Here is a 15,572-nt window from a genome sequence, read left to right on the forward strand (position 1 = left end):
CAAGAGAGAGAAGATGCCGAAGGTAATCCTGTCGATTGATGCGGAAAAAGCTTTTGACAGGGTAGACTAGGGATTCATGATAGATACGTTAGAGGCATTAGGATTAGGGTCCAAAACGTTAAAATGGATAAAAAAAAAAGCCATATATTGTCCTGTCAGCAGTTGTAAAGGTCAACAGGTCCCTATCACAGTTTTTTTTAAATGAATAATGGTACAAGACAGGGATGTACACTTTCTCGCCTGTTATTTGTAATATCTCTGGAACCACTATTAGCGACGATAAGAAAGAGGGTAGATGTAACAGGAATCAGGATAGGAGACGTGGAACACAAGGTAGCGGCATACGCAGATGACATGTTTTATATTGAAAAACCCTAAACTAACGTTACCTAATTTAATGAGATTATTAAAATACTACGGAGAGTTAGCAAATTTGAAAATTAACCCCTCAAAGTCAGAGATTTTAAATATGTTCCAAAGATGCGGAAACAGACTTTGCAAAAAGATTTTTCTTTTACATGGAGGGAAAAAGAATTAAGCTATTTAAAGAATAAAGTCAACTTCCTCAATAAAGAATTTATATCAGACAAATTATATTCCATTAATAAACCAGATAAAGGATGAATTGAGGAAAATCTCAATGGGATGGCTTTCCTGGATAGGTTGCATAAATATGGTAAAGACCGTGATTGTACTGAATAGTTTCACATGCTCCCAATACATTTACCAGGATCTTTCTTTGCAACCCTAAAAAAAAAAAAAAAAAAAAAAAAAAAAAAAGATACTCGGGTATATATGGGTAAATAAGAAACCAAGAGTTAAATATGGAAAGGGGGTTTAAACTTGCCTAACTTTAGGAAATACTATATTTCGGTGTTATTACCATGAATAGTAGATTGGATACATAATCCACAGGGGAAATGCTGGGTAAAAATGGAAGGAACACTTAGTAAGGCACAGTTAGACAGGATTATCTGGTTGTCACATCAGTCTCATATAATGGATGAAAATACAAGCACTTTGACACCGAATGTATTAAGGATTTGGGATGTAATGCACAAGCAAATGTGATGGAAGTACAATTCAATATTAATACCACTGGTGGAAACAGCGTTTTTCCCACCAGAGAAAGATAATATTTCAGGGAAATGGATAAAAGATAGAAATGCGTGCTTAAAGGCTATAGTAGATAAGAGGAAATTATGTTATTTTCAAAATGTAAAGAGTAAAAAAGATTTAATTTTCACATTAGATGAGTGGCGTTATTACCAACTAGGACAATTTGTTGCAGCTCTCCTGCAGCCACTAAGGACGGATGAGGACATGTATTCATTCTAACGAATGTGGAGTTCAAAAACATGTCACCTCTAGGATCTATAAGATCCTTATTGAATTAGCTGGATCTGATTCTCCATTGTACTTCGAGAAGTGGGAAAAGGAGCTTATAACAAAACTGAATAAGCAACAAAAAAAAAAAATATTTAAATTAACACATGGGGTGATGAACATGAACACTGTCGAAATGAATCATAAATGTTTAGTAAGATGGTATATTGCACCTAGTGTAGCACATAAACAACGTTCAGAAGTTTCATCTTTATGTTGGAGGGGGTGGGGACCAAAGGAACAATGGCACATACAGTTATGTCCATATATATTTTAGTTTTTTCAGGTATTTATCAAAACATATTAAAGCTATAGTTATATAATGGATATCAGCTGAAAGTATGTACATCCAAATTGGAGGAAGATTTTAGGAATTAGAGCCCTTAAGAGTAGTCACACCAAATGATTTAGGTTTTGGTCATCTATTTTTTACAATTAATAGTTTATACTATTTTCACCTGTCTGTGGATCCTAAAATTGCACTTTTGAGTATCATCCCAGGTTTGATCTCTCAGACATTTAAATTATTGGTAGTATGCTTACTCTTCCTAACTCATAAACTAGTGGCCCAGAAATGGTAGTCTCCCACCCTTCCATCAATTGTGCAATGAAAAAATGCAGTTAACATTCTTGAAAGGAGAAAATGAATCTATCAACATGATGCCCCAAAGTGTTTAAGTAATTATAGCAGTAAAGAACTCCTTTGGTTCCGCAGTCAGCAAAGATCTGCAGGGAAAAGGATTCACCATTTCTAAGAAGGGAGCCTCCCCCCCCCCCCCCCCCCCCGTTTTTTCCTTTCTCGCTTTTCCTCCTTTTCTTTTTTCTTCTGTTTGAGACCTTTGGTACTATGGATTATTTTGGCTGTGTTTGATTCCTCTCCCCTTTATTGGTGGGTTTTTCTGGGCACTTCCGGGGGGAAGTTTTGGCATACTCATGCGGGACCCTCCCTTGGGCATCTGTTTTTGTCCGTAAGCAAATGTTCAATCACCCGTGCAATTTATGAAGTTGGTATTTCACTATTGCATTGTATTTTGCTCTATGCTATATGTTTAGGTTATGTTCTATTGTAGACAGTTCTCTTGCTCATTTTTCCTCCTGAGGAAGCAGTGTAGGCCACAAAATATGTAGAGGCACAGCTACATATTGCACTCCTATATTGTATCATCTGGAACTGGTCTTATCAACTGGTGTGATCAGCAACTTATTTGAAGAACTCTGTGCGACCTGATATGAGTCACAACTTGACAATTTGTCAATTATTTTAATAATGTATCTTTAGGTTATTATTTTTAAGATGTGTAACAAAAATTGTTTGTATTTTAATTATACATAGTTGTTGTTTCTTGGGTAATAAGATTGTCCAAAAGATCTGAAGTGTTTGTGCTCCCATGTTTTTTTAATAGGGATATCCCAAAAAGAAACCTAGGCACAAAATCTGTTACAGTATGTCTTAAGTTTCTCACTAGTACTTTATGTGGTTCATGATACAAAATATCCAAATATACCATATACTGTCAAGTTAACACCTCCCCAGCCCAAAGACTCCTGCCTTCTACAAATGTAACACCTTGTGATTTATAAATTGTGCAATGGTTGATAGAGTCTGAAATGTAATGGGAAATTATAGAAGGAATAGACATCAGTTTAAAAAGCTAATTAAACAGTGGGCATATTCTATTTCAGAAGACGTTAGTCTAGGACAGCCAAAAGGTGCATTTCATTTACTGGATCTTACTGCATCGCAAAAAAATGTTTGGAGAATAATAATAATAATAATTAGTAAACAGTAATAGTAATACCTAAATTAATCCATAGGCCACCTGGCTTGAGAATTTTCCAGATTGTCTCTATATAGTCCAGAACATTGTGAGCAGTGTCTATAAAGAAACATGTTGCTATGCAATCCCATGTATTTGCTGTAAAACACAAAAGGCAAAAGAGAATACTAAACAATACTATTTAGTGTATACCAGTAAATTGTTTAGGATGCAAATGATGTAAAACAGATAAGACATGTTTAATCTGCAAACATTAACCATTTTCTAACATATACAGTAGGAGTATATATCATCTTTAGAGATCCTAAGGTGTTCCAAAGCCTCATGAGATACCTGCAATTTTCAAACTGCATGCTGAACATAAAAGGGATGAAAGTGTCTTGGATCCTATACAAATACATGAAAATAATGTATGCGCATGGAAGAAGAAAATCATTTTAAAAAAAAATAACTGCAAAAGAAGGCAGTCAATATTAGCTTGTCCTTCAGATCTCTCTATTGGAGAGCTATGCTCCCCAGCAGGATTTTAACATCCAGCACAGCTAATGGGAGTGTTAGTTGCCTGGTCCCATGCCGCAGATTGTCATTCCATCCACTGGTCCCTACATCAGTACAAAACACATTAATGACATAGGGGCCAGCAGATGGAACCACAGTGCTCAGCAGGGAACAAAGACACTTGATATGTCTTAAGTGTTGGATATAAAGGTTCCACAAAGGCCTTAACATTGCAAGAGGCTAAATATCTGAATAATGGGTGTCAGTGCAGGTTAGTATTAAATTGGTAGTAAAGTCATCAGAAATAATAATAAAAAATGGGCCCCCTGCAGGTTTTAGTTAATGTATGGAGCCCTCTAGTGCAACGCTGTCATGGCTCCCCTAGCACTTCCATCTTCACATGGTCCCCCGTCTGGGTTTTGTATCTTCGGCTGCTTAAATGGGCAGGCCGTGGTGATGTCGCTCCTGTGCATGTGGAGTCAAATCACCGCGGTACACAGAGCAGGCCATAAACGTGTTCAGATCACATTACTGCCGACAGGCAAAACGGGACATTTCTAGGGTCTTTTCTATTACAAAGACCCTGCCTGTCAGCAGATTTTAACACTTTGATTTCACTACCACGTTAACCACTTCCCGACCGGCCGTTGCATATAAACGGCTGGACGGTGGCACTGCAGGGTCGGGTGGCCGTTTATAAACGGCCTCCCCGCACCCTGCTTGTGCGCGCTCCCTGGGAGCGCACAGCACCGTGATCCGGTGCCCGCTGTGTCCTCTGGACACAGTGAAACACCGATCGTCGGACGGGACCACTGTACGAGGTCCCGATCATGTGATCACTGATTAGCCAATCAGTGATCACATGCAAAGTAGTAAGCAAGATGTCACTTGTGACATCATTGCTTACTATGTGTGAAATCTGTGAATGATCACAGAGGTCACATGGTACAAGGCTATTCACAAAAGCCTTGTACCATGTGACAAGCTGTGACCAATCACAGCTCACTCAGTACTTCTCAATGAGTGCAAGAATACACACAGAGAGAAAGAGAAATGATTGCTTTTACATCCTATATGGGTGTAAAAGCAATCAGTGTAAAAAAAAAAAAAAAAATCTTCATCACCCCCCACAAGTAGTACAGTGTCACCATGGTGACACTGTACTGCTAGGGTGACAGTATGTAAAAAAAATAAAAAAAATAAAAAATAATAATTTAAAAAAATAAAATAAAAATGTAAAAAAAAATGTTTAAAAATTATAATTTTTGGTTATAAACTAATTTGGATTTTTTTTTTACTAAAAAGATAACGGAATAAATTTTGGCTAAGATTTATGATGAAATATTATTTATTTGTAAAATTTTATAAAAAAAACACTTTTTTTCAAAATGTTTGGACATTTCATTTACATAGCAAAAAAAATACAAAATACAAATCCCAGTGGTGAATAAATACCACCAAAATAAAGCTTTATCTGTCTCAAACAAATGGTAAAAAATTCATTTGGGTACAGTGTTGCATGACCGCGCAATTGTCATTCAAAGTGTGATAGCGCTAAAGCTGAAAATTGCCCTGGTCAGGAAGGGGGTAAAAGTGTCCGGTCTGGAAGTGGTTAATGCTGTTCTTTTGCAGTTAGTTTTTTAAACAGTGACAGTGTTGTTTTAAAATATGCATCCGATTTATAAAGGAAAAAAACAAACAACCAGCTTTATACTTTTTCCGAGATGGAATATTGGTGGGAAATTTATGCACTGAAGTTTTTGTGAGGCAGACTGGCTATGCCGGGACAGGAAGCCATGGATATATATGTAAGCCCATGGTATATAGATGGACTTTTTTCCAAGTGTTTATGGAAGCCTGTATGCGGATATAAGCCATGTATGCAGATAGAACTGAGCATAGCTAACTTTCAAGTTTTCTTTTCCAGATGTGGCAATCAGACTGCTCTATTAGGAGTTAATATATGCCAGGTCACTAGTATTATCCCCATTGTTCAGGTATTACATAGCAGAAATCAAAAACAGTAGCATGAACAGTAAAGCAGATTTTAGCTTTGATAGATGCAATTCTTACGCCACTGTGTTTGGTTTTTTTCACAATAATTAATCTGTTGAATAAACCCCAAGGATTAGATGATCAGAATTGTGTCTATTGATTGGCCAGTTCATGTGAGGATTGAACACAAGAGCCTGTATAAATACCACTCCAGGGAAGAGAAGTATTTTGTATAATTTTTTACAGTGGCATAGTTTTCCAGCACCACTTCGTCTGTGACTTAAAATAAAGAGAAGCTCTCAGGAGAACTCCAGGAAAATTTGCTTTATTTTGCTGTACTCTAAATTTCCTATTACAAAGTATTTACAATATCCTCTTTATATCATCCAGAGTTTTGGTAACATCATTTTGCTCCACATCTCTTCAACCAGGGACTGCCATGGTTTTGTTTTTCTACTTATAAAATTGTCACACATCAACACTATCAGAGAAACACAATGACCAGTTTAACAAATGCTGTGGCTTAGCACAGTAGCCATGTTAGTATGCAAGTGGTATTGTGAGAGCTCAACAAATGAGAATCTCCACTACAATGCAGAGTATATTGATACCATTACACAATGCTAAGTGACAGGAGAACCACAGACCAAGTGCTGCTGACAGCGAGAGAATACATTCAAGAAGGGATAACTAAGCAGAACATAAATTATGGACTGTGAAATATATACATAACTGATGAACAGTGTAGTAACACATTTTTTAATTGGAAATCTGCTTATGAGGAAGGTGATCATACAATTTGATGGCTGTTTTTTTTTTTCTCTACAGCTTTTATGCATTTGTTTTTCACTGCAAGAGCAGGATATACTTTTCAAGTCAAAATGGCATGTCTCCACTAAGTAAAGTTTCACTTTTTTAACACAGGTTGCTTGTAGTAGCAATACTACATCTGAAAAATCAGGTGGCTTGTAGTAGAAATACTCTACCTGTCTCATTTAGGTATGGCAAGTCACAGAAGGAAATGTAATTGGTTACTACAACCTACACAGACCTTTTCAATTCCACCATACGTTTGTATGTATCCACTGCTTTTCTTTAAAGCATGGAGGATTGGATTACTTATCAAGGACCTTTTTACTCACTGTTATCTGAATATATTTCCTGGAAGTCTCCTGCAGTCATGGAAAAATTTGAATTTGTTGGGAGATCATGAGGATTGACATCAGGAAAGTAAACAGGTCTTACTTGATCAGCCGATCTCACGTTGTTGCTAAACTGATGGATCCAAGGATAAAGTTTAAAAGCATTAACGTGTGAACATCTGGAAAAAATAGACAATCATATAACAAAAGCTTTAGAAACCAGTAGTTAATTATCCAAATGGATATCCTACAACAGAGTGAATGAATATCCCAACAGAGAAAAAAAAAAAAAAAAAGAAAAAAAGACAGGATTTTAAACTCTTAAGCAGCCCATAGAAAATTCAGTTTGTTTTTTTCATTCAACCAGCAGGTTTGAAAAAAAAAAAAAAAAAATCCTGACACAATTACCCCCTCACACACACATTTGAGGTGGAAGGTGGAATCACTCCTGCTGAATGTTCTGACAGCAGGGTTTTGACCCCCGAGGACGCTCTACAGTGCAAACGCATTGGATGCAGTTAAGTGCTGACATCACGCCGCTGCATGGACTGTATGCGGCAGCCATAATTGTCAGTGCTGACTGATGCTATTTGATCCCATATGCTTTAATGTGCTTTAAATTGAATTTTTAATAAATGCTACAGTATGAGAGAACTTTCAGGCTCCAGTCTGTGAGCATTCATTCTATATAGCGGTAGTATTTATCATCCTGTCCTGGATGGCGGTGCTGTACTCAGTGTTGCAGCCAGTGAAGTGATACCTTAAAAAGGGACTGCAATCAGAATGCCGCTTACATTTAGGCAGCCATAACGTCTGGCGAGTGCGGAGTGCTGGTGGTGGCAGCTGCAAGATATAGACTCACAAAGCTTTTTTACAAAGTCCACATCATAGTAGTGGAACCTTGTTGCACTTTACCATATATGAACTGATTATGTATTTCACATATGGGACTGGTGGATTGTATCATATTGGTGAATTGGATTATTTGTGGATGAATTGCACTTTATTCTAATTTTTTTGCACTTACTAGATATCAATTTTATAGTCATATTGCTATGGGCACTGCACCTTAAATTTATTTATAAGGATTTTTTGTATAATACCCTCGCTGCAAGCTGCCTATTTGTCTTCTTCCAGGCGCTGACAAATACATTTTAAGACAATGTGTAAGAATTGTACGATTTTCCCTGATATAGGGGTGGTGTGTACCCAGAGATTTATTTCTGAATTACAGACAGCTGTGAGACTGCATAGGAAACATCAGCACTGGACGCAGATGATCATTTTTTCGGGGTAGCATTCACCCATGGTTGACCTGCTTTCGAAGCAGGAGGTTCACCTGGAGGAACAATAAAAATAGGTAGCCATAGGCCTAACTAATGCTGCTTACTATATTTTGGCCACAGTATTGCAATGACCTGTTTGGAAATGTGGGAAATACTGCAAACATTTAAACATGTCAAAGGGGGGAAAGGAAGGATAAAAGTACTGATTTCACTGCACATTGTCAGCTTCATATAGAGTCTGCCTGACTTTCTGGCATAAGGAAATCCAGCATAATTTAGCTCTTTCCGCTCCAGTCTTACTGTCCCCAGCCAGCACCTTTTAATAATTGGATTTTAGTTTTTTTTACTCATTGAGACCAAAAATCACATGTGAGAGTTACAAATACAGTCTGCCTAGGAATGCTCACACCTCCAGACTGACATCCACCCATTAAGGCTACTTTCCCACTGAGGTGTGTTTGAAGCATTTTTGCGTTAAAAAAAAGCACCTAAAAAGCTCAAGAAAAATGCTTACCTAGGAATGTGAATGTATATCTATGAAAGTTTTCACACTGAGGCGTTGCGCTTGCGGTGTAAAAACTTCTGCTTGCAGTATCTTTGGGGCATGTTTGGGGTAAAAAAAACAAACAAAAAAACAAAAAAACAGCTCTTGCCATTGAAATCAACGGAAAACACCTAAAAAACACCTGTAAAGCGCTTAAAAATGCCGCAAATACACCTCTGAGAAGCATTTTTGGTGCAGTTTTTAAGTCACATGTCCTTTAAAAAAACGTTCAAAAAGCGGGGTAAAAAAACACCCCATGCATTTTTGCAGCGGATCAGTGTGAAAGTAGCCAAAAGGTAATCAAATTTGCAAAGCTCCCCCAAAGAGTCAGCCCACTGCTTACATCAGGACTAAAGGCTCATGATAGGAATACTGAGGCAGTGTGCTATGATGTTTTTAGAAAACCTGCAGTGGGGAAAATAATTATTTGATCCCCTGTAGATTTTGTACGTTTGTCCACTTACAAAGAAATGAAGGGTCTATGACTTTTATCATAAGTGTATTTTAAATGATAGACAGAATATCAACCAAAGAATCCAGAAAAAAAACACATGATACAAATGCTATAAATTAAGTTGCAGTTCAGTGAGCAAAATAATCAGCTTTGCACACATCTCAGGAGAGATTTTGGTCCACTCTTCACAGATCTTCTCTAAATCCTTAAGGTTTCTTGACTGTCACTTGGCAACTCGAAGTTTCACCTCCCTCCATATATTTTCTATAGGATTGAGGTCTGGAGACTAGCTAGGCCACTCCATGAACTTAATGTGCTTCTTCTTGAGCCACTCCTTTGTTGCTCTGGTATGTTTTGGGTCACTGTCATGCTGGAAGACCCATCCACGACCCATCTTCAGTGTTCTGGCTGAGGGAAAAAGGTTCTCATCCAAGATTTTACAATACATGGCCCTGTACATTAGCCCCTCAATGCGGCAAAGTCAGCCTGTACCTTTAGCAGAGAAACAGCCCCAAAGCATAAGGTTTTCATCTCTGTACTTGACGGTAGGGATGGTGTTCTTAGGATCAACATTTTTCTTCCTCCAAACACAGCAAGTCGTGTTAATGCCAAGGAGCTCAATATTGGTGTCATCTGACCACAGCACTTTCTCCCAATCCTTCTCTGAATCATTTAGATGTTCTTTGGCAACCTTCAGACAGTCCTGTACATGTGAATTCTTGTGGATGGGGACCTTGCTGGCGCTGCAGGATTTCAATCCATGGCGGTGTATTGTGTTATCAATGTTTTGAAACTGTGGTCCCAACTGCCTTGAAATCATTCACAAGCTCCTCCCGTGATATGGGCTGATCCCTCACTTTTCTCATGATCAGCCTTACCCCATGAGGTGAAATCTTTCAAGGAGCTACAGACTGAGGGCGATTAATGGTTAATTTGCATTTCTTCCATTTGTGAATTGAACCGCTCCGACAGTTGTCTCCTTCTTATCAAGCTTCTTGCTGATGGTCTTGTAGCCCATTCCAACCTTGTGCAGGTCTACAATCTTGTCCCCGACATCCTTTGATAGGTCTTTGGTCTTGCCCATGATGGTGAGGTTTGAGAGGAAGAAAGAAAGATTCTGTGGACAGGTGTCTTTTATACACATAAGTTGTCATTAGGAGCACCTTCTTAAATTGACAGGAAAAATCTGTGTACCACATAGCCAATCTATGGGAGTCATAATTATTGTTGGTAGGGGATTAAATACGTATTTTACTTACTGAACTGCAACTCAATTGATAACATTTGTATAGTGTGTTTTTTTCTGGGTTTTTGGTTGATATTCTGTCTCTATCATTTAAAATACACCTATGACAGAAATGATAGACCCTTCAATTCTTTGTAAGTGGGCAAACTTAAAAAATCTACAGGGGATCAAATAATTATTTTCCCACTGTATGTACAGCATCATGATGAACCCACCAGCTGTGATCTGCCTGCACTGCATATAGAAGCACAGAGATCCAGTCAGAATGTCGGTGGGTCTAAAATAATATTTGAAAACAACAAAAGATTTTATTTTAAAATGTAATCAGTGTCACGATCGCGGCGTCAGACCTTCTCACCAAACTCGTGAGCAAAGGACTAGCCGATCTAAAACCGCAATGTCACATGCGTAACAATGCCACATCCAGCTGCACCCTGCACAACGATTTTCCAGCTAATTGGACCACAATCGATGTACCAGCAGCCTGAGCAATTGTTACTGGGTCAGGTTTATTACGCAATTAACCCTTCACACTGCCACCACCTCCTTTTTGTACAGAGAAAGAGGAAACTCGGCAATATCAGCTAAAACACTACAATGGTTGAAATGATCGTCTGCATAATACGGTCAACGCAGGCCGATTATGCAGAGAGTTAAACACAGTAGTGTTCTCTTTAGAGGCAGGAATTCGTAAATTGCTTTAAAGCGCTAAAGAAACAGTTCAACATTTTCAGAAGGAAAGATTTATTACTAAAAAGGTCAAACGGGTGCAATAAAAATATTTACAGAACAAGATGTAACTAAGATATATATATAAACATACAGAGACCAACAGTACAGCAAAGCGATATCAGAGAGAGGTGAAAGGGTTAAGGTACTTGCCAAAGTCCTGGGTTAGCAGATCCAAGTTCCAGAGCAAAAGGGCACGGGTCTCCCCAGGTGGTATTGATGTTAAAATGGGAGACGTCTTCAACTTACACTCTTAGGCCTGACAGCCTATTTTGTAGCTCCCAGCAGGGGGTGTCTCTGAAGTCAAGGACCAATACCCCGCTTAGGGCGTGGAGGTATGGGTGGATACCTCAACTAGAGCCAAAATCTCCCGTAACTCATATTTTGGCCCATAACTTTCCAGCTGCACAAGTGACATTCCACCCGCGGGTAGATTATTATGCAGACACGTCTGAGGATTGATTAGATATGAATTCTAAAATTATACACTGTACGGTTCACAAGATCTACTTTTCTGTTTTCCTATGTATCCGAGACAATGCGAGTGACCTATCAAACTGTTCGCCTTCTCGTGGCCAATCTGACGATAGGTCCGGTTTTTATGTAAGTCTCTCATATTCCAATATATGAGACATAGGGAGAAATGGATTTTGAAAAGTGTTTATCTGATTCTGTCACCTACGCTGAGTTAGGTTTATTAGGTTGGAATCTCTTTCAACTCCTGGGAAAGCTTGCCTTATCTCTTACGAGGTGTTACAATTTGCAGGTTCTTTGGACCGGGAAGCCCCGGCTCCCTTGGGGGGCTTTATAGCTCCTATGACCCTCCTGTGACATTCCCAACTCACAAACATACTGGCCAAATGTCGCTGGGCCTATCTAAGGAGGGAGGGGGGAAGAACGAGGGAGAAATCTATTTGTCAGGATGGTTAATCCCTTTGCCAAGATGGAGGTTGAAGCAAAAATGGTTGAACCGCGTCCATCTCTGGGTATACGCTGTTACAATCAGCACATTGATGGTGGTGGGTGGAAAAAACATGGCAGGCAAATCTTTGCAGATTAAACTTTAGCTAACCACTTGCCATCCGCCCTATAGCAGATCTACTACTACAGGGTAGACGATATGTGCAAAATCACATATAAAACATGATTTTGCATTTCTGCCAATGGGAGGCACGCGCCTGTTGCCAGAACACCGCTTCTGCTGTGACTGGACACAGCAGAATTCGATCAACAGGTGCCAGCCAATGGATGAGCGCTGGCACCTGTTGATCGCTGAGGAGAATGACAGAACACAGCCCTGCCTATGTAAACAAGGCAGAGTTGTGTTATGTCAATGACGATCTGCTGGATTTTATTCAGGGAATAAAATCTAGTAGACTGCCTAGTAAAAACAGCACACTGTATACACAAAAAACACTGGCTAGGCACACAATTAACCCTTTGATTGCCCTAAATGTTTAACCCCTTCCCAGCCAGTGTCATCAATACAGTGACAGTGTATATATTTTGGTTCCCACGAGTTGTCAGACTGTCCAACGCAATATCGCAGTCCCGCTATAAGTCGCTGATCGCCGCCATTACTAGTATAAAAAAACAAATGTAGATTTTTTTTTTGTTAGGTATTTACCAAAACATATTCAAGCTATAGTTATATCATGGATATGGGCTGAAAGTGCACACTCTCAGGTTTAATTTGAGGGTATGTACTGTACTTCCAAATTGGAGGAAGGGTTTAGGAATTACAGCTCTTAAGAGTAGCCATCCCCCATTTTTCAAAGGACCAAAAGTAATTGGACAATTGAATCAAAAGCCGTTTCATGGCCAAGTGTGTGCTACTTCTTCGTTATTTCTTCATCAATTAAGCAGGTAAAAGGTCTGGAGTTGATTCCAAGTGTAGTATTTGCATTAGGAATCTATTGCTGTGAACCTACATCATGCGATCAAAGGAGCTGTCCATGCGAGTGAAACAGGCCATTGTAAGGCTTTCAAAAACTAAACAAATCCATCAGAAAGATAGCAGCAACATTAGGAGTCACACAGTTTGGTACATTCTGAGGAAAGAAGAATGCACTAGTGAGCTCAGCAACATAAAAAGGCATGCACGTCCACGGAAGACAACAGTGGTGGATGATCGCAGGATCCTCTCTATGGTAGAGAAAAACCCCATTCACAACATCCAGACAAGTGAAGGACACTCTACAGGAGGGTGGCATATCATTGTCAAAGTCTACAATCAAGAGAAAACTTCATGAGAGCAAATATAGAGGGTTCACCACAAGGTGCAAACCATTCATAAGCCTGAAGAATAAAAAAAACAGATTAGACTTTGCCAAAAAACATCTAAAAATGCCAGACCAGTTCTGGAAAAGCATTCTTTGGACGGATGAAACTAAGATTATTCTGTACCAGAATGGTGGGAACAAAAAAAAAAAAAGTGTGGAGAGGGCATAGAACAGCTCATAATCCAAATCACACAACGTCATCTGTAAAACATGGTGGAGGCAGTGTGATGGCATGGGCATGCATGGCTTCCAGTGCCACGGGATCATTGGTGGTTTATTGATTATGTGACAGAAGACAGAAGCAGCCGGATGAATTCTGCAGTGTTTAGAGATATACGGTCAGCCCAGATTCAGCCAAATGCAGCAAAGTTGATTGGACAGCACTTCACAGTACAGATGGACAATGATCTAAAACACACTGTAAAGCAACCCAGGAGCTTTTGAAGGAAAAGAAGTGGAATATTCTGCAATGGCCGAGTCAATCACCTGATCTCAAGCCAATTGAGCATGCATTTCACTTACTGAAGGCAAAAAAAAAAGGCAGAAAGACCCACAAAGAACAACTGAAGACAGCTGCAGTTAGAGCCTGGCAAAGCATCAGAAAGGAGGAAACCCAGTCTTTGGTAATGCCCATGGGTTCCAGACTTCAGGCAGTCATTTCCAGTAAAGGATTCTCAACAAAATATTAAAAATGAACATTTTATTTAGGATTATATTAATTTGTCTAATTACATTTGAGCCCCTGAAAATGTAGGGACTGTGTATAAAAATGGTTGCAGTTCCTAAAATTTGTACTTGATATTTATGCTCAACCCCTTGAATTAAAGCTAAAAGTGTGCACTTCAAATTCATTTGGATTGTTTTGTTTTAATTCATTCTGGTGGCATACAGAGCCAAAAGTATGAAAATTGTGCCTGTGTCCAAATATATACGGACCTATCTGTATGTAGTAGAATAAATTTTGGCCTATATTTAGGAAGAAACCTTTCAATTCAATTTCAGATTTTTCAATTGGATAGGTTTTATAGCAAAAAGAAAAAAAAATATTGGGTTTTTTTTTTTTTCTTTTTTTTAGAAAGTTGGTGTTTTTTCATTTATAGCTTAAAAAATAAAAAACCCCAGAGGTGATCAAATACCACTAAAAGAAAGCTCTATTTGTGGGAAAAAAAATTACAAATTTCATTTATGTACAGCATTGCATGACCATGCAATTGTCAGATAAAGTAGAGCAGCAGCATATCACAAAAAATGGCCTGGTCATAAAAGGGGGTAAAAATCTTCCAGAGGTCAATTGGTTAAAATGATCAAATTAAGTATTTTCTTAATATAGTATTTACAAGGAATAACAAATTGATTGCATCTTTGTAATAAAACTATTGTGGAAAGGATTGACCAATATCCATAAGAGTCTTCCAATACATTTAAATTTACATTTTTCAGTTGAGCCAAACTTTCTTGAACAACTGTGAAATACAAAATTACTAACCTATTCAATACAAAGTTAGAAGAGAAAAGCATGAAAAAGCTCCATTCATTTCCTTGGCATGCATAACCGTGTCTTGCGATTTCCCAAGCCAGTCTTCCAAGTCCTGCACCAGGCACTAAGATGCTAATTTGGGATACATCACTGTGTGATAAAATAAAAGAAATGAGTAAAAACACAAGAAACACACAGAAGAGCAAAGTTAGAAAGAAGTACTTGACGTAGCATGAAAAAAATATTATTGTGACAACAAACAAAACCATGTTGCATGGTTGTACCAAATAGATTTGAATCATTGGAGAACATTTAGGTAAAAAGCCACTAGCTTATTTGAGCCACCATACTGCCTGCTGCAAACATAACAATTGATTTTTAACAATTATCTCAAAGAGATTTCTATCTTCCAAAAACGATTAGGTCAAACTAGCAAAAAAGTACTTATTTCCACTTATAATTGTTTTTGACATGAAAAAGTCTCGGTATAAAATCAAGTTCAAGCAACTTAATCTTTTATTTGTTGTATAAATGGAGCTTTTCTAAGCTGAACATTGTTTAAGAAAAAAAAAAACAACTGATTGAAACTGGTTATTATGTATATAATCTCATTTACTGGTATGTAAATGGACAGCAAAAGGGCTGGTACAGAGACATTTAAAATTAGTTAAAGCTGAACTGCAGACAAAAACAGCTGCATGGACACAACTTGTGCTCCCAATTTGACATCGGTGTGGGTGCATGTACGCATGCTT

At 38.3% G+C, this 15,572-nt stretch overlaps 1 protein-coding gene across 1 annotated transcript in view; it reads right to left on the minus strand.

Moving 5' to 3' along the window:
- Nucleotides 1–14,967, minus strand: part of LOC149435308 (protein-L-histidine N-pros-methyltransferase CARNMT1-like) — a gene marked incomplete at its 5' end in the record, with an annotated part of 33,160 nt that extends 18,193 nt beyond the window's left edge. The window contains 3 exons of the mRNA XM_089662806.1: nt 3,186–3,302; nt 6,800–6,978; nt 14,827–14,967. Coding sequence (XP_089518932.1) covers nt 3,186–3,302; nt 6,800–6,978; nt 14,827–14,967 — 437 coding nt within the window. The remainder of the gene's footprint in view (nt 1–3,185; nt 3,303–6,799; nt 6,979–14,826) is intronic.
- Between the last annotated feature and the right edge of the window lie 605 nt (nt 14,968–15,572).

The sequence above is a fragment of the Staurois parvus genome, unplaced genomic scaffold, assembly GCF_062004578.1.
Source record: "Staurois parvus isolate SC_StPar_1 unplaced genomic scaffold, SC_StPar_1.0 ptg001552l, whole genome shotgun sequence".
In the NCBI taxonomy this organism is placed as follows: Eukaryota; Metazoa; Chordata; class Amphibia; order Anura; family Ranidae; genus Staurois; species Staurois parvus.